Here is a 26903-nt window from a genome sequence, read left to right as displayed (position 1 = left end):
TGTGTGTGTGTGTGTCAGAACTGCAGCCGGAGCAACACCTGCTGAGATCAAAGTTAAGCCTTCACGTCGGCTTTAATAAGGATTAACAAACAACGCGTTGATAATCTTCATCAGGTCTGGAGGGAAAAAAAACTCTGCAGATTATCATGGACTGAGTTATTCAGAGCGTTTCAACGAGCTGGGTGGCGAGGAGGAACCACACATCTTCCTCCTATCTCCTCAACAGGAAGTGTGTGATTTAACACCAACTGTAAAACATTTGAGTCACCTTTAGTTGCGTCTACTGGCTTTTGCTCTTTAAGTCAAATAAAGTTAGTGAGTTTAAGATTTTGAACCTAAACATGAGTTTGTGGAAGATAATCTTACAGTAGTGAGTTGTGTTAACTTTTTATTAGAGTTGAATAAACTGGAGTTTTTAGATTAGCACTTATAAAAAACTGAAAGAAGAAAAAGACAGGAGTGGGAACTAATTTAGTTCACACTAAATGTTTTTTTATGATTTTATTGGCTCTAGTGGCCTTTATTTGACAGTTAATTGACAGGAAAGAAGGGGAAGACATGTGGCAAAGGTCACCAGGCCGGGAATCGAACCTGCAGCAGCCGCGTCGAGGACTGAAGCCTCCATATGTGGGTTGTGCTTAACCCCTGCACCACCACAGCACAACCCACACAAAATGTTTTTGAGCTGAATTAATTGTGATGTTTAATAAAATTCATCATCAGATCAGAAATTTTGTTCATGCAATTTAAAACAAGAATTTAAATGATTCTAAAGTAAAATAAGTAGTTACTTTAACTTGTTATTGTGAGTGAAATAATAGAGAAACATTTGTTTTAACTAGCAGTTTTTGTCTTGCATATTGTGAAATTATTTGGTTTAAATTGCAGCATTAAGTTAAAACTCACAATTCAAGATTAATTAACTTAAAAAACAAAGTTTAGACAACTTGTCTCATGTTATTAAATCAACTTCATGAATTTTAATTTCTGAGCTAAAACCAAAACAATTTTCTTGTTGACTTAAATTACATTTTCAGGGCAGCAGGTGGACTTTCATTTTCAAGATAAACTATCTTCAAATGTTTTACAGTGTAATTGAAGTTCATGCTCTAAATGGTGCATAAAATACTAATTATATGAAACCCTGGCTCTGTCTAAGAAAATAATGCATGTATGCAAGTGAGGGAAATCAGGACTAGAGCACCTGTTTTAAGCAGGAGTTTTGTAAACAGAAGAAGCAAAGAGAAGGAGCAGAGAGTTTTAGTTTTTCTGACACAATAAGGCCAGACAGATGTACTCCGTCCTACTCTGCACTAACGCAAAGAAGAAAAGGTAGAAAAAGACAAATTACAAGAGGTTAGAGCATATCTTCTGCCTACTGGTCGACTCTGTCTGATACCAAGAATAACAATTATAGTTTTAAGCTGGAAAACATTTTAAATATCCAAAATAAACAGAAACAACAAATAAAATGAATTATAACATCTCTGTAAACAAAATTGTCCTTCAAAAAAAGGGATAGTTGAGACCAAAACACCAAACTGAAGACTTTTATCATTCCGTTTTTGGTAGAAAGAGAAAAACAATAAACCACGCAGATGGAAATTACTAAGCTGGTTTTAATTTATCCCGTGATTAATTGATTATTGTTATAGGCAGTTTACTGCCAAATTAAATCAATGTAAAGATGTTCAATATTTATTTTTAAGCAGCAGTAATTAAATGCAGCTATTTATCAATATTTTACCAGTCTGTTAATGGGTTCTATCATGCAGTCTGCCGTAACCGGCCCCTGGAGGACGTTTGTGATCCTGTTGTGGCCCAAAATGAAAATGAGTGGAGAGCGCTCACTCTTATCGCTCCCGGTGAGGATGAATCGGATGGAGCGGTCCTTCTTCTTCTTGTCCTCCGGGTTGGGCGGCAGCGGCTTGGAGCCGTGGTTCAGGGGCGTGGGGTCCTTGTTGCAGGAGCCGATCATGGTGCTGGTGTTCCTCATGGGAGGAGCTGGAGGCTTGTCCTCGACCTCCCCATTATCAGACATCTTCAGATAGGCTGCAGCTGGCCGCTCCTGCACAGAAACGGGCCAATCACAGGGAAGATGCTGTCAGAGGACAAAACGTCAGCCAATCAAAAACAAGATTAATAAATATTCACCAAATTATTAGGATCCAGTCACAGTATTGTTAACGTTGATATTAGCTGCATTTAACTGCCTTGTTGCTAAAATGGAATCTCATTTGGCGGATTACTTTGATAAAAGAATAAACCAACAATTCTAGTTCATAATTAAAGGGGACAAACAAGTTAGAATAGAATCTGCTACGTAAAATATGTTTAATAATTATTTTTAAAACAAATTCGTCCTCACATAATGAGATTTAGCTTTTTGAGCTCATTTCAGAATCACCTGTTTAAGCAAATAACCTGCTGCTGGCCACGCCCCCCAACTTAAAGTTCACACTTTAGACACATGAAAATGGCTGCAAACAGATGCACGACTGTACTGCGGCACATCTTTGGAAAGCATTAGCAGAGCCTCCTGCAAAACCAACAACAGTGAGACAAGTGGTTTCTAGATGTCAAGTTAACAACTAAAACACTTGTCTTTTCCAGCAGCCATTGTACAGCACATACAGCGATAAAAACAGCTGACCAAATGTGCTGGGTTGCTAGGTGACGGGCAGCACCATAATTGGGAGGTTTTTGAAATGGCTCGTTTTCCGGACACTAAAAAACACCAACTAATTTCCAGAAAACGGCTGGAACACAGAAACACAAAAACATTTAAAAAATAAACGCATACATACATATACACATGTATACATGTATACACATGTATACATGTGTATATGTATACATGAAATAAACTACATGTGAAACGCATTGCTTAAAAGTTACTATATGTTAAAATCATTTACCATAATTGTTTTTTTATGTGATTTCTGGGCTGCAGTGCTCCATAAAATACTTTAAACGGTCCTGGCTGTTCGTCATATGGTGCAACTCATTGGTCAGCCTGTACAGGAAGTCCACTGCAGACCAATCAGAGCAGCGTTAGCCCTGCCCACTGAGTTTGAAGTAAGTAGATTGTCAAAATTACAATAAAATATTTCCATATAACTGGGTATGGAGAGTTTTTGTGATCTGCTATAAATACATAAGGAAATAAGTACATTGGATTATTTCACTGTAAAAGCTGGAATAATCTGCAGTAATATCTGCATTTTTATGTACATTCTGTTTGTAAAAAGAGTGAGGAAATGTTTTTCTGGATGTCAGACGTCAATGGTTTAGTTAATGGAGCAAAATTCCCTTCCACTTGAGGGAAAATCTTCTAAAATAAAATGAAATAAATGGACAGAGTTTCCATTTGCTCAGAGCGGTCAGTTTGATCTACAAACACCAAGCTGACTAAATCACAGTGTGTGTTTTTTCTGTTAACATGCGTGTACTGACTCAGAGCTTAATGAGTCTTGGTCGAAAGATAACACCACATTTATCCACTTTGATGTGTAAGTGTAACCTGCAGTTTGCACACACAGCTGAGAGGCAAATAAAAAAAAAAGCCAACGTAATGACCGGTTCTGCCACACACAGAAATACACAATCAAACACTGAACCTAGGAGCTAACCTCTTATAAATGCTCCAGTGAACACAGAGAGTCACGAGGAGGATGTATGTAGGTCAGAGCTGCACGAGCAAGTCAACAAACAGAGGAAAATGTGAAATTTACAGGAAACACAATGAAAAAGAAAAACTTTCTCCATGTGTTTTCAGCCTTTTGTACAGGAAAGCTGCTTAATATTTCTGTCCTTCCACCTTAAGGTATAAACGGAAATGGCTCCTGATGCACTAAATTTGTCAAAGCCAACTAAATAATTCACTTTGACTAAAATAGAAAATACTATTAGAAGAGACTGAATTAACTCTGAACAGAGACCGGACGTTGAGCTTGAATTATAAAACATTTCCTCTAAAGTTTGCAGCATCAGACTGAACTCGTCTCATACACAGCTGTGTTTTGTACAGCTGTTGGTCTGTTTACAGGGTTTTGATTGCGCCGCACCATTTTAAATGTAATTGTTAAAAATGCTAATTGTGTTGTTACAGATTGGTTTAAATCTCAAAATAAAAAAAACACCCAACACCTGCAAACTAAGAACTATTAAAACTGCTTTATTGTTCTATTTCAGGGTTAATCACAAAAAAAAGCTAAAAAATATCAAAAGTTTACAGGAAATTTTAAAATTTCACAACGTTGTGTTACTGGGAGAGACTATTTACAAAACTTAAACACCAACTACAGTCTTAAAAAAGGCAATGAAATACAATAAAAATAAATAACAATCTTTGGCAGCTAAGATTAAATATTCTTAGGTTTCTAGATCCTCGTTTTGTTTAGTAATGTCTGCAGCTTGGTGAACTACAAACCCAGTTTAACCAGTCTTTGCTATGACTGTTACTGGTGAATAAGAAATCCCTATTTAAAATATAAAAACAAATTATGTTTAGCCTGGTGGGGCAGCAAGAAAAGCCTGGAGGCCCGCCAGGCTTATAATACACTGGATAAACCCTGTATCTAATGTTAATTTTCAGCTTTATGAAGAGATCTGCATCTGAAATACAACAAAAAAATACTCAGCATCAACAAACAGCTTGTAGATCTTACCTTATTTGAGTTTAGAGCTCAATTTTTAACCCCAAAAATAAAAGCAAGCAACAATTCGAGAAGTTTTTCAGCAAGAAAAGAAAAATGTTGAACCTCCTCAGAGCATCGATACAGGAGCGAGACTGAAACTGTGAAGCCATGTGGACTTTTAACCCGTCCTGCCTCCCGCAGACGGTGACATCAGCTTGGTGTCAGAAGGTGAGTCACACGTGGAAGCAGTAAAAGTTCACAAACGCATCCAAACGTCCCAGAACCGTTTGGGTCATTTAATCCGGCACCATAACCCTAGAGGGGGAACGTCACCCACACACGAAGGACAGCAAGCACTTAGAGAGGGTGTGTGAGTGTGTTTGTAGCCATCTCGCATACAAACAGTCGTTGTTTAGAAGGAAGTGATGGAGTCTTTATTGTCTGCGTCTCCCTTACACACACACACACACACACACACACACACACACACACACACACACACACACACACGCACACACACACACACACACACACACACACAGCAGATGTCTCAAATTTCAAACACTGCTGTCAGTTTCCAGTTTCAGCGGAACCCGGTTTCCAAACAATCCCATACTGTCTACTACACAACACACACACAAACACATGCACGCACACACACACGCACACACACAACTGAACACAACACACACACACAACTGAACACAAGGTTACACCCATTGATGTGAAAGGATTCCCCAACCTGCAGCAGGTTATTAAAAATCCTAATAACTTGATCTTGATTTTTATTGCCAAGACAGACGCCACTGACCTGTTTCAACTTAGATTCTTAAGAAATTAGAAGATATTTAATGAAATATATTTGTTTAAATGTTTTAATGAGGAAAACAAGTTTTTATGAGAGTCATCAGCTTGGTGAATTTGTGTGGTTGTTTCTTAAACACAGACAGTGGTTCGCACAATTTTATCAAATTTCAAGCTAATTTCATTATCTGTAAAAACGATATTAAAGTATAACTTAATAAGATGCTCAACATTCCTGATTTTAATTTTTGGGAATCTTTTGTGTTCCCGTAAAATTACTACGTCTTTCTTCTAATATTCCAACATTATTCTGGTAATATGATGATTTAATTCTTGTACAAATATTTTCTAATATCCTGACTTTATTCTCCTATTTATTTTTTCCTTATTCTGGGCCAAATATTCTGTCATAGAAAAATAAGCCTCACTGGGACGCATATATTCTAACTGACCAAATACAACTATATACAAATCCCTCAAACTTTGCACAAAATCATAAAAAAAGTGACATTTAAATTTCCTCTCCTTTTTTCCAACTAAGCAGTAAACAAATGGGTTAGCATGAGGAGAACATTTTAGCTTTCTGCATCTGCCCACCAGGGTATTACGGTCATATTATCATTAAAGACAAAGAAAGGGAAAAGGAAGAGAAGCAGCAACTATATAAACACAAAACTTCTTAACCTGTTCAGGTGATGAAATCATGTAAAGTTTAAGATTAAAAAGCAACAAATCTAAAGCAAAATAAACATTTTCTGACAGTGATTTAAAAGGAGTACCAAGACGGTGTAAACATGGTGAGTAAAAGCCTTGATTTGCTGAGGAAAATGACAGACTCTTCCTGCAGTACCGGTCACACACACACACACACACACACACACACACACACACACACACACAGAAACCCGGTGTGTGTTAGGAGTGTGTGAGTGATGAGGAGGCACCACGCTGTCAGAGACCGTAGATGATATCCTGCGATAGATCAGGATCCCTGCAGAGATGATTACAGAGACTCTGAGTCTCAAATCATCTGAGCTGTCAAATCCGACCAATTCTGAGCTACAAAGGTGATCTGGGCTGGAAAACCCATTAATCCCAATTCATCCCTCTTCAGATGACCTAATCTGGACTACGAGCAGTCAGACTCAGAACTATTAAATCTATTAAATAAGATGGGAAAAAACAAAACAAAAAGGTCAATCGGATGAGCAGCAATATTCTGCTGCTGAATAAGTTCTAATGGAAACAGAATAATTATTTTAATTATTGATTATTCTGACGGTTAATTGGATAAAGAAAACTGACACATTCTGCAGATTTTTCATTTAACCTCTTAAGCCGTTATTAAAATGTCAAAAGAAGAAAATAAAACTATTCAATTCCTTTTTGAATGACAAAATAAATATGTTATTGTCTAAATTGTAATAGCAGTATTCCTTTAGTAAACACTTGATAATTTGTAGCAAAGGATGAATCTGAATGTACTTCCATCATCAACATGTGAAAAGCTCAGTCCTTCCTGCTTGATCAGTACAGAGTGGAGCTGATCTGGTGACTATTTTATTATTTTAAATTAATAATTAGATAGAAAAAGGTGCTTAAAAGGCATTTACTAACAGAATTTGAACCAAGTGAAGCTAAAACTGACACCTAAAGAGTTCTGGGAAGAACATTTTTATAGAGAAAGTTTTTTTTCATCTTAAATTAAAAACTTATATATATTTTGTACAGTTTTACAAAATATATATATTTTTCTGGTCTATTTCAGAGTCTGTATACTTCTTGTTCTAGAGCACAAGAACAGCGATTACACCGGGTTCTTATTTATAAACATAGCTGTACCCAAAATAGGAATTTGCTGTTTCCATTGGATTGAAGTGGGTCAGAACCAACCAGGTGCTGCAAATTATAGGACCCAAATAACTGATCTACTTTGGTTCGACCACATCTATCAAATAAAACCAGGAATGATGTTTGTCTGCTGGTCTGAAGCGTGCAGACGCGTTTTAGTTCAATGTTGAGGAGGAAAAACAGCAGCAATGATATGAAGCCTTTTCCAACTATTTAAAGTCCTTTACTCTACAGAAAGAGTTTTAAACTCATGTTCATTTTGGGCCAGCATAGTGGTGGAGGATTCTGGTCTTTTCCCCCCCATGGGGACTCGGCAGCGTGAAGAGAAAAAAAAAACAACAGTTGGAGACAGGAAACAAATACTGTTAAATCATCTAATGTGTTTGGTTTCCACACAAATTTCTTCCATTTTCATTCATATCAAATCAGTTTTGCGCTTCAGGATGTGATTAAGTACATCTCTGCTGCTCAGAGAAACCAACCAACTCTTCAAATCTTATCCATGTATGTAATAAAATTAAATTTAGCTGCAGCATACAGTCTGTCATTCCATTATCCATCTAATGTGTGCAGGCCTACATATAGAGACATTCATTATTCACGTTGGCACATCTGAAGAGACGGGCGCCGGATTGTGTCAGCACTTCCTGGGAATGAAGGATCAGCAGCAGCAGACACATTTACTGGAACAGGACACACATTTAACAACGTTTTACATACAACTAAAATCTGACTAAGACGCCCATATAAAATAAAAAGCGTTTGCATAACTTCCGGTGTGAAACACAACCAATAGATGGACAGACATGTAGACAACCAGTGGGTGAATCTGGATTCCCTTCAGCTGCTCTGAGGAATCAGACAGGCTGCTAAATAAGCAACAGCACCGTCCAAATTTCCTCCGTTTGCTCTTACATAATCAGCCGCACCGACTCTTTGTTCATTTCTCAGCGACTGAGTCAAATTAACAGGACAGAGATTTCAGTTAGAAGCCTTTTACCTGTGCCGAGCTGCCTGCTCTTCTACATGGTTACATAATCTTCAATAATTAGAAGTAATTATTCCAAAAGTATTTAAACATCCAGATTTATGTGATAGAGACAGAAAGAAGTAAATGATTGAGGCAGGACAACGACTGGCCATGCAACTGAGAGGAGAGGAGAGGAGAGGAGAGGAGAGGAGAGGAGAGGAGTGGAGTGGAGTTTTGGGGGAAAAAAGGATTCATATTCATTAAAAAATAGTTATTGCAGATTTTCTCACTTATAACATGGTTATAAGTGAAAAGTCTTCTAGTTTTTAATCAACATTAAAAAATTGACTTAATCAGGCTTCTGGATCTTCCTGAAGTTATTTGTAGGTTAGTTTTGTCTCATTTCAAGCTCACAAATATATTTGCACTTAAAAACTAGACCAAAATACTTGGTAAGAAGATTTTGTGGTTTTGCAGTGTGAGCCTTTTTAGAGGAAATCTAAAGTATTTGTGGATTTTAGCGACTCACTGGCAGCTTTGGTCTGTAACCGCCACAAAAACCAGAATCCACATATTTTTACTTTAAGTTTCATTCAGATAACAAAAAATGTCTGCTTTTACAGACGTTAGCAGCTGAAATGTTTGCATTGAAGTAATAAAAACCTAACTTCTGAACTCCAGACTTTTAGGAAAGCTGAGCTGGCAGACCCAGCAGGAGGTCTGGTCCCCTCCTAGCCGAGGGGAGCAATGCACCTCCAGGCATCCGGATCCAACAGAGCCGTTAGCTGGTGCTGACAGGTAACATAAATACCAGACATAAACAGAACAGAGACTAAGGGGGAATAGTTGAGAACTAATGGAGGTTTAATGCAGCTTTCTTTCTGAACAGATAAAGCAACAGAAATAGAAACTATTGAAGCAGTGATACTGAACCATCTCACTGCATTTCATTTCATCGTATGACTGAAGCCCCGATGACAGAACGAGAAATGAAACCGTCTCGTTTTTCTGCAGACTCAAACCCGAGGGTACAGACTTCAAACGTATATTTTAACATAATTTACAGACCACATTTGAAAGCCTGCATAAGCATACATCCACTGAGAAACAAGTCCGTTTCTATACAATCTCACAATGTCAGCTATTCGATTTTCAAGTGTTTTACCATAAAAATCCTTTGCTATGTTGGTGCAGTTCCTCTAGTCTATCATTTTATCCTAACAATAAAAATATTGCTTTCAACAAATATCAACAAAAGCTTGAGAGGTTTAAGCCAGAAAGCTTAAAGTCAAATTCAGGACTTTTTAAGACCTATTTTGTGAACGAAGCAAAAAACTATAAGTATAGAGGATGCTTGGTGGCTTCTGCTGTATTATAATTAAGCAAAAATTTCAGCCAAAAGAGAAATTTCTGGAGTTTCTCACGCTGAATATTGGCTCTCTACAGCTTTAACCCCCATCACACCCGATAGATGCCAAACAGATAGCTAGCTAGTTAGCATGGGTGTATTAGCAGTTAGAGGTAGCCTTAACCGCCTCAAGTAACAGAACACAATGAAGATGTCTCTGCCTGTGACTTAAATTTTTGCCTGACAGAAAAATTATGTCATCCATCATCCATGATGGATACAAAAGAAGATAGATCTGTATATTACCAGCTAATTAGCACTAGTGAAGATGTCTCTGCATGTGACTCAGATTTTTGCCCAACAGAAAATTACAAGAGAAAAAAAGAAAAAACAAAACAAAACAAATACGAGACTAATAGTCCTGCCAGAACAAAATGTAAGACTTTTGATTAAGGCTTAAGTGTTTTATGAATTTAAGGCACTTTAAGACATTTTGGGCATCAAAGCATAAATTGAAAGCATGCATAAGCATACATGGACTGAAAAATAAGTTGGAAAATTTTATTATTTTGTTGTCGTTGTTTCCCATCTGTTGGGTTTTTCCCCAAGTGGTGATGATTTTGTTGCTCCCCTTGTGTCCAGTCCATCTTCCATGATAGACACAAACAACACTAGCTAGCTAGCAACAATATTTTAGCAGCTAGTTAGCAGTAGCCGCAACTGCCTTGAGTTACAGAACGCAATGAAGATGTTTAAGTGCGACTCAAACTTTTGCGTGGCAGAAAAGTCCCTATATGGCAAAATTTAAAACCAAAATTAACATAAGTAAGGTACTTACACTTTATTTTATGAATTTGAGTCATTATAAGACATTAATTTAAGACTTTTTAAGGATGCACAGACATTATGTGAATAAATAAATCTGGCATAGGGCAGCAGTGGATGACAAGTTCATTCACTCTCATTAAAGTACACAAGCCGAAATAATCACCTTCAGTCACCCGTCGCTGTGTTGCCGCTTCAGAAACTCATTTGAGCTCATAAAATGAATTTCATCCACAGTTTGAATCCAATCCCAGACGAAGCATAAGTGATAAAACTTTGTGAGCTGTTTTCACAACTGATCCATCCAGCCAACACATGGAGAACTTTAATTAGTTAACAACCACATCAGAAAAAAGCTGCTGGGGGGCAAAAATAGAACGTCTTTTGTCATGTGGCAAAAGTGTGTGAGTGTTTGTGTGGGAGGGAGAGAAGAAGGGAGGCAGATGGTGATTCAGAAGAGGAGGACATGGCCAAACATCAAATAAAGGATACACAAAAAACAAAGAAAGAGAGAAAACAGGAAAGCATGAGGAGAGAAGGATGGTGTTGAGAGGAAGGTGGGATGAGGAAAGTGACAGAAACTAAATGAAAACAGAATTAATTTAAATATAGGTAAAGTAGAGAAGAGAGAAAGGAGAGAAAGGGTGCGTGACTGAGGAACAGACTGTGTGATGGTGGGGGGCATGTCCACACACACACACACATGCCCACACACACACACACACACACACACACACACACACACACACACACACACATCTTTGTTCCCACAGCATGACGAATACAAAAGCCCCACACTTCAATAGTTCAGGCGTTTGGTGTAATTCTACAGCTCAGGTACAGACAAAGGGGGATCTGTTAGATGTCTGTTTCACTCTAATTTTAAACCTCAGTCAGTCGTGTTCCTGCTTCACTCGAAGTCGTGTCAGATTTCTTCTGGGGGTTTTTGTTTTCCATTTGGTTACACTTGAGAGGTTTCAGACCAAAATAGTTCTAATATTAGCCAAAGATGAGCTGAATCAGAATGCAGGTTCTGCAGCCATACCAAAACCTCGTTTCCACCTGGCCTGTAAAAACTAGAAACGACTTCAACTGAACCTGCATGATAACATGAAGTAGGCATAAATGTCTCAAAAAAGCAACATTTCAAGGCCTAAGGGTGTTTTCATACCTGGTAGGGCAGGAAAATTTCAACATTTGCTACATTTCCAGGTGCACTGTCAATTGAACAAAACTTTTTGAAAAAGCTGTTTCCCTCCTCACCTGTGGGGGCGCTGCACCAAGAACCACTGAAGGGAACAACAAAGACCTCTGAAGAAGACACTGACCTCAACTTCCTTCTTCACAAAATGTAAACAAAAATTAAGTGGCATCATATTTTAGCGTTAGCAGGATTTCATCTATAGTTCATCAATAATTCTCCCGCTGCAATGTAGTCCACTCCCTGCTTTTCCGCATTTGCATTCAAATTGCACCAGAATTCACTTCAAACGAACCAACACCGAGGGTTGTAGGCGAACCAGTGTTTGTTTTTTTAGTTAAATGCAAAATATAAAAAATTTAAGCAAAACTACTATTTCACTAATGTTCTCAAGAACTGCTGATGGTTTTGAAAGGAACACAAAATGTTGAGTCAAGCAGATCAGAACACCTTAATTATTCCGACCTAAATCAATTCCTGCTACTCCGACCTGTTAACTCAGATTAATGACGTTGGGATGGATGCCAGGAATCGGAGAGCATTCAGCTCTTGGCAGTGATTAAGGATGTGATATTTCCGACGTTCACCCAAGACGACAACCAACGATGGAGAAAAGCAGAGTGGCGTTAAATCCTGAGTGATGGAGCGATGATTCAAGCTGCGGTTTCTGTGTGCGCCGCTTCGCTAAAAAGCTCAGCGCAAAAATCCGGAATGAGTAACACTTCTTTGAAACAATAAAAGCACGATTGTTAAACCGTCATTTGCAAAATGTGACTCAGGTGAAAAGAAATGCTTTTGATGACAGAAAGGTTAAAAAAATATATAATTAGTGACATTTATTACAAGAGTCGCATGATATAGCATAAAGCAGTTGGCTGAAACTCAATCTGAATAATCCATATTATAATTTTGCCTAAATTAGTGGGATTGGTGCAAAGATCAGATTTCGCTTTGTAGACTCATAATATAAACCAAACAATGTGATCATTATCTGCAGGTTTGTGTGTGTAACACATTGATTATTGTAAGAGATGGAGCCTATCCCAAAACCCCACCCCAAACACACACACACACACACACACACACACAGCCATCTGTACAGCCCCGCCTCAGCTCATCGCCTTCAGGGGACAACTGCAGCCACAGCGTGCGCCCGTTCCAAGGAATCTGTGTAGATTATTAAAAAGAGGAAAATCAATTTGGTTCACTTCCTCCTGAGATAATTTAGAGGATCTCCTCTTGCTCAGCGTAGTTCTTTGATCATAGTCGGCTGCTGCTGCTCGGGATGTAAAGCAGGTCGTTCATAAATCACAGCCGGATGGATCCTCCCGGCATCGTCTTGCTCAGCAGCATGACTGCATTGGAGCCGGCAGGCAGCACTGCTGCATGTAAATGTATGCACTGGTTGTCAGCATCGCAAATAATCTGACAGAGAAGCAAAAGGCGTTTTAATTGCTCATATATTTGTTTGTAGCCAAGTCACTTGAGGCTGAATTTAGACGTCGGGTTACGTTTTAGGGAGATTTCACACCTGATAGTTCAATAGGCTCGGTTCGATTGGAGAAAAAAAAAAATATTTTCTGTTAAATTTCCAGCTGCTGCGGCTCTCTTTCACCCTGCACTGTGTGAAACAAAGCAGGCCAATTGAAAAACCTGGTTAACACTTTATTTTAAGGGACCAACATGACACAACATGCGTCGTGGACATGATGGAGTCTACATGACTGTCTTTGATTATTGTTATGAAATGTCGTTCAGTAAATAACGACACTTTTAAAGCAAATATTAATGGAACTTTGCTTTAAAAGTGTCATTATATGAAGAAATAATGCAAAGTTGACACTTTTAATTGACTTTTTATGCAACTTTTAGTACAGTTTTGTACTAAGGGTGTCATTATTTCCTGAATGACACTTCATGACAGTTGTAAACATTCATGTAGACTCCTTCTGTTCGTGACAGATGTTATGTCAAGCTTATGCACATCCCTTCAAATGAAGTGTTACCAAAACCTGTTCCCCTTCTCACCTGTGGTGGCGCTGCACCAAGAACCAGTGAAGGAAATGACAGAATCCTCTGAAGAAGTCACTGAACGAGCACAACTTCCTTCTTCACAAAATGTAAACTGACTTTAGTGGATGTAGGATTTCTCTTTTGTCTTTGGTAAAAGACCATGAGATATTTCTCTGCTAGTCCGCTTCCTGCTTTTGGCGCAGTCTCTGGTCTGCTTAGCGTTCACACCTCCCTAAACAAACCAGATTGTCCAGACAAACAAACTGGAGTTTGATTAAAGCGGACCAAGTCTGAGCCTCAATTATATTAATTTAAGTTTTATGGCATGACTATGGTTTAATTAATCCAAAAAGTAGAAAAATGTTAATAAAAAGAATTCACACTAAGAGGAGACAGTTTCAGTACATTTTGTTTAACTTGTGTGAAGCACAAATACAAAAACCTCAAGAGTGTGTTTTCTGAATCATGTTGTCTCTGTCTGCAAATCAAAAACCAATCAAACCAACACTCCCGCAAATTGAACCATGAAACATTCAGGCTATGAAGCCAGGCCTTCTGTCAAAAAACAACTAAAAAAAACTAATAACTTGCTTCAGAAAATCAGATTGTCTACAGAACCATGTTCAGCTCAGACAGAAATAGTTTTGTCACAAAGAAATCCAAAAGGGCAAGAGGATGATTTGAAACCAACAAAGGGAAATAAATAGAAAGATAAAATGTGAAATAAAGGTCACTAAGCAGCAGCAACATACTGATCTGTAAAAGATAAATGCAACAACACTGATACACAACAAAATCCAATAAGGCTGCAACACACACTCACACACAGCTCTGCATAATCAATACAGACGCGGACTACAAGGTCACATTAAGACCCCCACCTGGCACACCTGATGTTCCGGGTCTGGACATCCTCTAAGACTACTCAAGTAGCGAAACAGACAAAAAGCCATCTGACTGATGAGAGTGTTCAAGTTTCTGGCGTCTCTGAAGTTTTAACATGTGCGCTTGGTGAATTAGAAAAGACATTATACAAGCTGTATAATACCTATGAATGAAAGCAATTCCTAGAAATTAATTACAAGAACTCAAGAAAACATGGGATGCTTGTGATGAGGAGCTGGAGCTATTTTCTGACTGAAATAGAAGTCCTAGATGGGACAAAACCGACATTAAAACTGCTTCATAATCCAGGGACTTAGGGCACCTTCACAAACAGACCCGCTTAGGTTTGCTTTAATCCAACTCCAGTCTATTTGTCTAGAAAGTCCGGTTCGTTTGGGCAGGTGTGAATGCGTAGCCAAACTATGATGTGGACTAAGAAAGCGAAGCGTGATCCACCTAAAAACCCTGGTCTCTGTTCGGTTGAAGTGAACTTTAGTGCAGTTCGAATGCAAATGTGAACGCCAAGCGGGCCAGAGACCGCTCCAAAAGCAGGAACTGGACTATAGCACAGAGCATTCTGGGTAAACACAAGCAAAACAAAAACGCAGTCTAACAGGAGAAATGGCTCGTGGACTTTTATTTAATTTTCATTGGTGCCGATTGGCTGAACCCTTGTAGTGCTAAGATGACTTCATGGGTGTCAACAATTTGTAACCTCCTGCAAATACCAGGGGGTCACCTGTAAAAAGCAGGTGTTCAACATGATACACCAACTCAAATCTGGACTTCATGGTGGAAAATTATAAAACGAAAAGTGAGGCGAGAATATGACGTTCGTTGCATTCCCATGGTGCACTGCGGTGCTTTAAGCGGCAGACCTATTGTCTGATGAATTTATGTGCTTTAAGAACTCTTCAACCAGAAATGAAATCAATAACATGGATGTAAACTGCTGCTGATGTGCTGTCATGGCTGAGAGGGAACACAGAGAGCAATCAGAAAGCATAATGTGAGTCATAAACATAATGGATGATTTATAAAGTTTATGGGACACGAGCACTTAGAGGTTACGATTGATTTACCACGTTTAGTGTTCCTGTCCTGAAATGTTAAGAAAGGTTTTCACAGTCTGGTCAATTAATACCTGCATGAGTCCAACCATTATTATCGTTCTCAGGAGTTTTATCATTGCGTTATTACTGGAGAACATGTAGAAGAACTTTCAAGGTAACCAACTCTTTCTGTCTGGAGCAAAACATGAGGCATCCCTCATGTTTTGCTGTGAAAAAAAAAAAAGTTGTGAAAAAGACACCAACATCAATCTCCTTAATCTGGGAGGAAGCTGAAAACTGAAAGGAAGAATGAAGCAGGAATCTGACCATTGTTAATGGTCCGACAGAGACGGACTGTGAAAAGAAGGCAGAGACAAAGAGGGTCCAAAAGAGGAGTAAAGTATAATGGAGACAGAGTGGAGCAGCAACAACGAGAGACCTGAGGAAGAAATGAGAGAGAGAGAGACGAAGGGGGTAAGTGGGGCTCAGAGGCAGATAAAAGCACAAAGCAGCATAAACTACCACAAATTAGGGCTGCACAATATGTCAAATCACAACCAACTGCTGTGATGCAATACTTGCTCGGCTGTCATATTTCCACAGACCAGTTTGCAGTGCTGTAAAGAAAATCCCCTAAAGATTTACTCAGTTTTCACATTTTAGTAGCTGCATTTCTGTTAACTACAAAATAAAAAAAGCAATTTTGCTGCGTGGAAACATGCCAATTTAAAAAAGAAAAACGGCCATTTTTTTATAAAAAGTTGTTACGCTAGGATGAGGTAATTTTTCTGCCACACCAAAATAATAGTATTTTGCTAAACTGCAGTGGAAACCCTTTTTTTCACATAACACGAGTCACATGACCAACAGCTGGATATTACTGCTGGCGGAATCGACAAAGATGACAACAGGAAGTGGCAGGAGGATGATGGCGTGGCATGTTTTTAATGACTTATTGTGTTAACAAACTTATTCTTAATTGTGTTTTTAATTTCATTGAAACATCTCAATTGCAAAATTGTGTTTTTTCAACATTAGTGGAATTAGTGAAATAAAGTTTTGCGTACTTTTCAACTGGAAACGCACCTGCTGCCTTAACAGTCTGGACTACTCCTCAGCAAGGAAAGCGGCTATTGGCTGTGGTACAACTCACAAGATGACATCATCACCTGATCACCTGATATGCATATTTGGCCATGTGTAAATATATTAAAAACTAAAAATTAACTTCATGAAATAATTTAATAATGAGAAAATACTTTCCCTGAAGCTACACTACATCGTAGTAATCGTCACACAAAGTGTCAGACATGGTGGTGGTGGGGTTGCCTGGATCAATTACACAGCAGGACACTAATCCAATAATTATTAGGAAGGAATTTTTGAAATGCAATGTTTTATTAAAATAAAATAAAAACAGGTAAAGAAAAAATATACTAGTTTTTTTTTTATTGTTTCATTATCTTTTGAGAGAAACTTGACAGGAAGTTTGTTTCCCACCAGAAACAAACATCTTGGTTTATATATTTGCATATAGAGATGTATGCATAAAGCTCAAACACGAATGAAGGAATGAATGCAGCAAAAACATTTAAAAAATACATAGCAATTCCCCAGAGACTAGAAACTCAGCCCCATCCCCCGCTAGCCTCCACACACACACACACACACACACACACACACACACACACACACACACACACACACACACACACACACACACACAGGTATGTTGAGGGTCTGGCTTCATCACCGATCTACCAGCTGTCAAACTCCACCCCCCAGCACAGCCATGAATAATGGAGGCTGCAATGCATGATGGGAAACATCAAGTCAGATAGGCAGAGTTACAGCTCACTTACAGAATGTGAACAATCGTTTCCTCTCACTAAACTGAGCCAAAGTCTGGTCATCCAGTCATCTGCAAGATGGCAGCTAAACCTGTGCTGCATTCAATGGCTGACTGGGAAATTTAATAAAATATAACTAAAAAACTTTATATTTTATAGATGACTAACAAATTATAAAACAAGTTTAAGTATGATTCTACTAAATCTTTTGCAAATTAACCTTTTTTAAAACACATCTTTGTGCTGATCTTTTTAATTTGTTGCTGAGTTAACAAACAGAAGGTCTTGCAGTCTGATTTTATACGCGCCACACCCTCAGCGAGCCATGTGGCCGCACAGCCAGTGCTGAAAACCAACATATTCCGTGATTCACACGGCCTCCAAAACTGTTATACACAATAGATTGTGTTGTCTAACTGAAAGTTTTCTGGCCCTTTAAAATGATTTCCACTTCCAGTAGTCTGCCATCTTTAGATAGCTCTGTGTCGTGGAGAGAAATGCACACAGAAAGCAGCTGAAACACCAGTCAGTAAATGTTACAGTGATCAAAACAAAAGAGATAAGTTTAAGAAAAACAATTGCTTTTTCTGTAAGCTTTGAACACATCCAATTATAGGAACTTCATTAAAGTATATTACGAGCTAAAACACCTATCGTCCTTCTCAGATCATTGTTAATTTACCTCAGAAATCAACTGAAAGGTAACAAGTTATCCACATGATCAGAAACATTACATTCTCTACACATCTATTATCCATTATGCTTCCTTGAACAGGTTAAGTTAGGAGGGGCTACAGAAAACATGTTCTTACTTTTTTTTGCACAAAATTATTCTTGGATAATTACATTTTAGTCTGCTCAGTTCTGCCTATTTTGAACTTTTTTAGTTATCACTTTAAACCCAAATAAGTTGCTACCGGTTACAACCCCCAACTCAATGTTTACACTTGCACAATTATACAACTGTACATCTTTGAAAAGCATTAGTAGAGCCTGCTGCACAGCCAACAACAATCCAACAAGTGGTTTCTGGATGACAAACCAACAAAACACTTGTCTTTTCCAGCAGCCATTGTACAGTGCAAACAGCTGACCAACCAGGCTGGAGCTCAGCTTTGGATGCTAGGTAACGGGACAGTGATTGCTTTCCAGACACCAACAAACATTAACTTATTGCCAGAAAACAACTGGGTGTTTTTTTAAAGCACTTGAGCTGTTTTTAGAAGTGGCAGAGACAAATGGAAGTTTAAAAAAAGCGCAACATTTTTCATAATAGGTTCCTTTTAAACTTACCTGATAACGTTGAGTCTGAGTCACTCCTCAGCAGACAGGTTCAACCGCAGCCTGCAAAGAAACACAGACACAAGTTAAAAACATAAATACTCTGCCCTTTGAGGTACAGCTACATCAGTTTGTAAATGTATTAAATCGCTCTGTTTCCAGACAAACAGCAACAGTAAGTCGGTGTGTTGAGTAGGTCAGCAGTTTAGGCAGAAAAGATAATCTACCCAACATCAAACGGTAAAGCAACATAAACAAACAAACACAGCCATGTAAGTTTAGACCATTTGTGTGTACAGAGCATGTTTAAGAGGGCCAACAGAAGGGCAGGAGGTGAGTGGCGGCCCTGCAGCTGTCCACACATTCACACCTTACTGCGAGAAAACACACACATAGTAACACAGACAGACAGAAGGTTGCTTTAGCAGCTTTAGATTATGGCTTATTAAGGTGTTTTTAAAGTCTAATCACCACTGGCTCACACAATATGCTGCCACCTGTAAGGTTAGCAGTGTTGCTGCTTTTGCTTTGCAATTCAAACTTGGTAAAAATAAATAAATAAATAAATCACTGGTGCTGTGGTTGTGTGTTTTTGTTTTGATTTTTTTCTCCTGCTTCTAAAAAAGAAACAGCAAAGAACTGCTTTGGCATGTAAAATGTAACTTATTCACCTCTATATCCTCCAGAGTGTTGGCATTTATTTCTTTGGTCATAATTTTTCTGGTTGAGGCGTTGCCTGAACAATTACTCCCTCTGGTTTGGTTTGCTGTGTAGTTGAAATGATTGCTGCCATCACTTTTTTTTGTTGTTTAACTTTTGGACAATTGCTATGATGCGTAACCATGGCAACAAGATTTTTTTTTCTAACTTTTTCTCCCCCCCCCCAAAATCAACCACAATGGTCAATGTCCCCAATCGTGACTGAAACCTCCATCTGCCCGGCTTTCTAACGGTATATCCCAATAAAAATTTAAAACAAAGCGGCAAATGAAGTGGAGTAGCAGTGCTTACAACTGATGGAGTCACAACAGGATGTGTCACTGTGGATTAGGGCTGAAACGATTCCTCGAGTGATTCGAGTACCTCGATTATTAAAATTCCTCGAGGAAAATTGACCTACCTCGAAGCTTCGTTAATTTATGTTTTATCATTTAGCGCACCGTGTTTCAGCCGGAACATTATTTGCGTTGAGCGGAGCTCTGACTTCCGCCTCTGAGTTGTTGACGGAAGCTACGTGTTAGCGGCATAACGTCCAATCTTCAAGTTCGGCCCGCGGGGATTTTACTGATTGGTGATAATTCCGGGTTTTCATCGTTTTTGTGGGACCAATAAACATCCTTAAAATGACCGGCACGATGCCGGAAGTTCGGCAGCCTTTCTGCTCCGGAGCTGCTGGTTGAACGGCGGGAAGAAGCCGAGGAGGATTTATACAGGTGAGCGGAGAGACTGAACACGGCGGCGGCTGAGGGTTGATGCTTACAGGGTAAGAGCAGCTTTACGGACGAACCGCACAATAAACTTWTATCATCCCGGTCTGAACAAACGGGAGGCGGAACATGGCTGGTAGATGAGTTTCTGAACGGAGGAGCCGTAAATATCCCGTRTTGCTCCCCCGGTCTACAAAAAAGTAACTGGTAGGGAAGCTCAAATGTGGAAAAAATAGACTGATGTTGATATCCGATAGTAACACTGGTGTTATGGAAGATTTACCAATATTTTATTTCATAATTGTTTTTATCCGATTACTCGATTAATCGTAAGAAAAATCTATAGATTACTCGATTACTAAAATAATCGTTTACAACAGCCCTACTGTGGATTGTTGTCTCTTTTGCGTAAAAAAGGCACTTGGATGACATGAGTAACATGTAACTCAACCTGACCGCTAACACTCTGTATTAAAATGGCATTTTGCAAATTCAGTTAACTTAGTCTATTATATCCATATAATCGTTTGTTTTGTGGCTTAATGCGTCACGGTGTAATAAAACACTTTAACAGGGTCATGCAGAGGTTAAGCTGACATTCTTGGCTGGTCATATTTAAAAGTGCTTAAGGGAAGAAAGGTGCCGATGACGTTTTGTTAAAGCTGAGGTGAGAACCCAGCATGAAGTGTCCCTTTAAGGGAAAACAACAGAAGGACGGATCCTGCTCCGACAGCGACAGCAGAGAAGAAGAAAAATCTCAGATAGAAAGGAGGAAGTAGGGTTGGCGCTACAGGTGGGAATCTTTATGTCACAATTTGATTTTCCCCCATTCAAAACAATTATTTATAACAATTTTTGTGAAAGAATTAGAAAATTTATCCAGAACAACAAAGATGCACTGATTCGATATGAATATCTGTATTGATCCCAATACTGAAAAAATTCTAGATCGACCCATAGGGCCAGATCTATTCAGTCTAATTCTGCGCTTTGTGCTCTGAGCAGCATCATACTTTATTATGTATTTTACATTATGTTTAGGATTCCTGATTTCACTATCTAAAACATTTGACAGGTTTGTTGCAGTTTATTTTTTACAGGTTTGACCAAGGTGGTCAACCTGTTTGTCAGTTTCATTTATTATTTATTCATTTTACATTTGTTGTTATACTCCTAATTGCACTGACTTTTAATCTTAAATAAAGACTCAAATCCACCTGTTTAGAGTTGCTTTTGAACCATAATAAATGGGACATTATCCAACATATTTGATGTTTAGTGATGATTTTAATAACTTCACTTGACATGGTTTTCACATCTACTGACTATATAGGATACCTTATTGACCCCAAAGGGAAATTGATTATTTGTTGACAAGCTACTCCATCCAAGGTGCTAAAAATTAATAAATAAAAATGCATAACCATAAGCAATATTTAACAAATATGTGTGCGATTTATTTTTTGTTTTTATGATGTAAAGCACTTTGAACTGCCATGTCGATGAAATGTGCTATTCAAATAAACTTAACTGATTGAAGAAATTTAAGTTGTGTAGTTTTTACTTGTTTAACCAAACTTGTAAAGCTGTTGATGTATTTAAGTGTGCTGTACTAGTTCAGAGTTATTAAATTAATTTAAAAAAAAGGGAAACATTTTAAGTCAATTCAGCCGTTTTCCTGTATCGGAGCGGCTGATAATAAACCTGACATATTTCATAATTAAGAGGAGAATAATCAGAAAAAGAGACTTCCCATGTTTCATTGTCATATGGAGTATTTATACAGTTCCTTTACTCACAAAAAACAAATACATGACAAAAACAAGTCAACCATAAGAAGTGAAGAGAGATATTTCAATATAAACAGAAGTTATTGTTGGAAAGCAGCAGGAATAAACAGACAGAGCAATGATTAGGGGAAATGTATGGAAAGAAAAAGCAGAGAACAGAGAAGAGAGGAGGATGTGAAAAGAAAAAAAATAGGAGGAGAAAAATGGGAAAGAGGAAGAGACCATCTGCCTTGCAGTGTTGGGATACTTGGAAAGGTTTGTGCTGGGTGGTATCTGTACGAGTGATATCATGATGTTGGTATTTGAAAATATCAGAATACAAAGTGCTGGAACTCCCTTTCCCTGAAACCCAGAAAACAACCAGTGAGAGTAAATCTGACACACAGCTGAACCTGGACCCAAATTTAAGGCTCCATCCACTTTATGTTTCCATCAATCTGCTGATCGGCCGGTTGAAGCAACACTTACGTTGACAAAAACAGACAGCAGTATCATAATGTAATGTATTTAACTGGTTTAATTTAATGTTCTGAATCAACAGAAAGCTGAACTGATCATGTAAGAAACAACATGTTGCTCCAAACCCAAGACCGCCACTCCCCAGAATCTACAGTCACTGGAAAGAAAGCGCTGGTTCTGCTCCAAGTTATGACCAAAGGTTGGATCATATCAGCACCAGTAACAAAGAGCAATCTACTTTTAAAAGTACTTTTATAGCACCTTCAGATAATTACAAAGACTTATCGGGTTAAGTGGATGTAAAACTGTTTAAAAAAAAACTCTGTAACTGTAACCTGCATTAAGTTTTACAGACAGACAGACAGAAGCCAGTTTCATGAGCTGAGGAGTCTCCTGATTGGACGAGAGCCAGGAACAAGTGTGGGAATTCAACCAGAGACACGGACTGATTTCCCACAGTGTGTAAAAAGAAAAGCATCTGATTAGAATCAGATTTAGTGGGCTGAAACTTTTGGTAGAGCAGCAGTTCTGGCCAAGTGAACTGTGGCTGTAGCAACCAGGTCTGGAGAGGCAGTAATAAATCCAGAAGCTTTACAGGGTTCCATCAGACAGGATTAAGACTGAGCTACACCATCCATGACCCGAACGACCCGGCAGAACGCGGCAGGACCGTGGCAGATCTGAAAAGCTCCTTGAGAGTCAAAGCAAAAGGTTTTCTTTCCTGCATCCTCACCGCCCAGCTGCTACAACAGGCATGTTGACCTGGTCAGGATCTGGGGAAGGTCCTCGTTTAAAGGGGAGGTTTCTGCTTAATAGCTTTGCCTTACCAAAAGGAGTTAGTTAGCCTTAGTACGCCAACTCCTTTTATCACAACAATAGTCTTTAGCGGCATCACATCAGATTGCTTTTCAAAGCAAAACTCCCAGTCGGCCATCGCTGTTTGCAGATATCCCTTGTGTGTCAAATTTACTGCCAAACCAGAAACACACGAACACAAAGGGTCCGGTTTGTATTTCTTCATTACCAAAACATTACTTTGACAAAATTAGGAATTGTATGGTTTTCAGCTTGACCAGATCTTTTGTAAGCTCTCAACACTCTTCATTGTAGATGCTGTTACTGATGGAGGAAGATAAAATGTTAAACTATCAGGGAGACGTTTAAAATAAAGTAAATCTTATTTATGGGCTTTCAGGGTGTTTGTAGTTCTAAACTGCAATGAGACGTAGTTTTAAAACAATCTAGATGAGTTTTACTTCAACAAACGTTTAAAACGCCTACTTACTAGCAACTGACAGACAACCTGTTGGTATGAAAATTTCTAAATTTATTAGCTTAAATGCAACTGAACCCTGAAATCAGATTGCCTTTAAACACATGATCAACAATAAATACCATATTTTCCACACTATAAGGCGCACCTAAAAACCTTCAATTTCTTCAAAAGCCGACAGTGCGCCTTATAATCCGGTGCGCCTTATATATGGACCAATATTGAGCCACAACAGGTCTAGCAACTACGGTAAGCAGCCGCCGACTTAATTTTCGCCCATAGAAGAAGCGCGCGGTGCATGCTGGGATAGTTGTCAGAACGCTGGTTTGTAATCTATTAATAAAGTTTGMCTGACCTATCTACCTACCGACCTGATAATCAGGTCGTCTGCAGGTCATTTAGCACCACGTTCTCCACGAACATGCTGAGCGCGAACGGAGAAGGGTGAACATCATCCGGTCACACCCAGTCGCGGAAGGCTCTCCTCGCCGACCCAAGTCGGACTGTTTTGTTGACATTCCCTTTAGTACAGCTCCATCTAGTGGATGCATAATGTAACTCGAGCCTCTACTGTAGCGTCTATTCTGTGCGCCTTATAATGCAGTGCGCCTTATATATGAAAAAAGTTTTAAAATAGGCCATTCATTGAAGGTGTGCCTTATAATCCGGTGCGCCTTATAGTGCGGAAAATACGGTACACTGGCTGAAAATAATGTATGCAGTCTATGACAGACTGGATAAACTCCCGATCAAAAGCTATACTTTCTCATTTGAAATGAACAGTTGTCTTTACAGCAGTGGGAGTCATAAATTTAAATGAATACATAGATTGGGTATGAACTCATTCACCTTGTGTGCTTTAATTGGCTAATCTGTGGTTTTCTCTGGACAGTCGTGTTGCGCTCTCTGCAGATTACATTATCCCACAAAAAACACATTTACAGTATGAAGTCATGTGATGACGAAATGCACAAAGCAGAAAAAATATTATTACAGCACATCTGTGGGGGATGCAAGGCAGCAGGGTGTGAACGCGATACATCAGCACTGAAAAATTCAGCTTTAAACAGCTGGCTGATCGAAGGAAGGCGAGACAAAATGCTAAACCCTCTTCATGCCTCGGCTCTGCATTTCTATACATTTATTATTTGAGTCTCATCCAACAGCTTCTGCTTAAAAATGCCAAATTAGACAAAAATTTTATTTACATATTTTTGACGGCCAATGTTCTGAATTTGACAGAAAATTAACAGGAATTCTGGTAAAACAGAAACTCAGGCAGACGACTCCACCATATTTAAAACCTAAATTATTAAACACTAGTCTAGCTCTGTGACGCCAACACGGCTGAATAACTCAGACAAAGCAGTAATCAAGCCAAAATTATACAAAAAAATAGATATTTTGCATCTAAGATTAAGAAAAAAACAACTGTCTGTAAATAGGTTTTACCCAGAACTCAAGTGTTACAGTTTTAGCTTCACCTGCTTCAAATTATGCAAAACAAAAAACAAAAAAACACCTCATATTAAGCACCTTTTACTGTCCAATTATTAATCAGTTAACAGAAAAAATAGTCAACAGATCAGTCATACACTCTAACAATGTTAAGTCAAGCAGAAAGTTTCTTACATGTTAACGTTAGAAGTATTTATTTAGCTGAAGGTGGATCTTTTGCTACAAATGAATGTATACAAGAATCACACAATGTTTAGTGCATCAGAAAACATAACATAAACAATTTTTTAAAAAATGTAAGCCAAATTTGGCCAATAAAAAAAAAACTGTGAAATCAGCTGTGTGCAAATAAAAATGCTTAAATAGACAAATGAAAAACTTGTTTGGTTCATCAGTTTTACAAGATGTTAAAAAGGGTTTTTTTAAAACTCAAACATGTGCAAAGCTAAAAGTCTTGTTTATTTTTTTCCCCAACACCAGAATATATTCAACATGAAAAAAGCTGTAAAAAGAAAAAAGCTTGTGCACACTTCCTATTGATTGGTAAGTTGGTTCACTTTTTCCATCTGACCATGGAGCAGGCATCAAAGATAATGCCTGGCAGTGTTTTGGTTTTTAGCAACATCATTTTTTTCACTGGTGTCAAAAGATCCACTGGTACTACTGCAAACGCGATAATATGGCGCACCTCTAGTAAACAAATAAAGGGCCTCCATCTATCTTCAGTTTAATGAAACTGAACTAAAGTTCTGCTTCTCATGCAGAATGTATCAGCATGATAAACACGCCCACCGCAGAATCAAACCATTTATTTCCAACTTGCACACCCACCCTAACCTGGCTGTTAATCCGCTTTCTCATCAGCGCAGTGGATTTACTTCAAGTGGGGGGAAAGAATTGATCCCCGATCAAAACTTTCACCTGGACTGATGCGGCCCACCGGCTTCATGGGAGGAAAATGAGCAGAAAGCTTGTAGTTTGGTGCTGGGGTTGGTCTAGACGCCGTGCTCAGCAGGCCCAGCAGCCTTCCAAGCAGACAGTCTATGTATTATTCAGCTGCTGGCTGGCTTTTTGCTGCTCCACAGCCAATTCTGCCATTTATGTTGGTCTGAGAGTGAGCGCAGCAGAAAGAAATATCAATGGTAATTACAGCTTTGTGTCAGTATTGGTTGTGGAAATGATTCTGCACTTAAAATCTAATTATGTTTTGAAATGTTCATCTTTAAAACCAGAGCAAGCTGATGAGTAAAATAAAACAGACTGCATGTAAAAGAATAGCTGCACATGCAGGGAAATATGCTTGTTCACCATTTTTGTGGCTCTCTCTTGGCATTCGGGGGGGAGAAAAAAAAATATTGCAAGACTGGAAACAGATGATAACGATTCTCCTTTCACTCAGCAGCAGCAGCAGCAACAAACCTGCCTTCCAGCACCTTGAAAGATTAGGAGATTATAAATGCCAGGAACTGATCAAAAGTCTTCTGTTCTGGTTCATACCTTGTAATAAGCAGCTCGTTAGGGTCCAAACGGTTAAAAATATCTTCAATGACAGGTGAGATGGAGTCGAAACATGAGGTGCTAACACATACATGCTCTGACAACAGTCTGCTGTCTCCTGGAGACACCAAGTCACAGCAGCAGGAGACAAATGGGTCGGTAAGCCCTCCCTCATGCTGCCGAGGTGTCAGAGCGACAACTGTGTGGCCTCATGCCTCACATGGGACAATAAAACACTCCTTTCACCACACCCAGATATCCATGGCAACAACTGGGCCG

The 26903-nt window shown here is 38.8% G+C and overlaps 1 protein-coding gene across 1 annotated transcript in view; it reads right to left on the bottom strand.

The window, feature by feature from the left end:
• Positions 1 to 26903, bottom strand: part of pak1 (p21 protein (Cdc42/Rac)-activated kinase 1) — a 52197-nt gene that overhangs the window by 20289 nt on the left and 5005 nt on the right. The window contains exons 2-3 of the mRNA XM_017308397.1: positions 18733 to 18783; positions 1852 to 2068 (exon numbers count right to left, since the gene is read on the bottom strand). Coding sequence (XP_017163886.1) covers positions 1852 to 2041 — 190 coding nt within the window. The 5' untranslated portion in view covers positions 2042 to 2068; positions 18733 to 18783. The remainder of the gene's footprint in view (positions 1 to 1851; positions 2069 to 18732; positions 18784 to 26903) is intronic.

This window comes from Poecilia reticulata, linkage group LG13 (assembly GCF_000633615.1).
Source record: "Poecilia reticulata strain Guanapo linkage group LG13, Guppy_female_1.0+MT, whole genome shotgun sequence".
Classification (NCBI taxonomy): domain Eukaryota; kingdom Metazoa; phylum Chordata; class Actinopteri; order Cyprinodontiformes; family Poeciliidae; genus Poecilia; species Poecilia reticulata.
The sequence above is the reverse complement of the archived record's forward strand: the minus strand, read 5'-3'. Positions and strand labels throughout refer to the sequence as shown.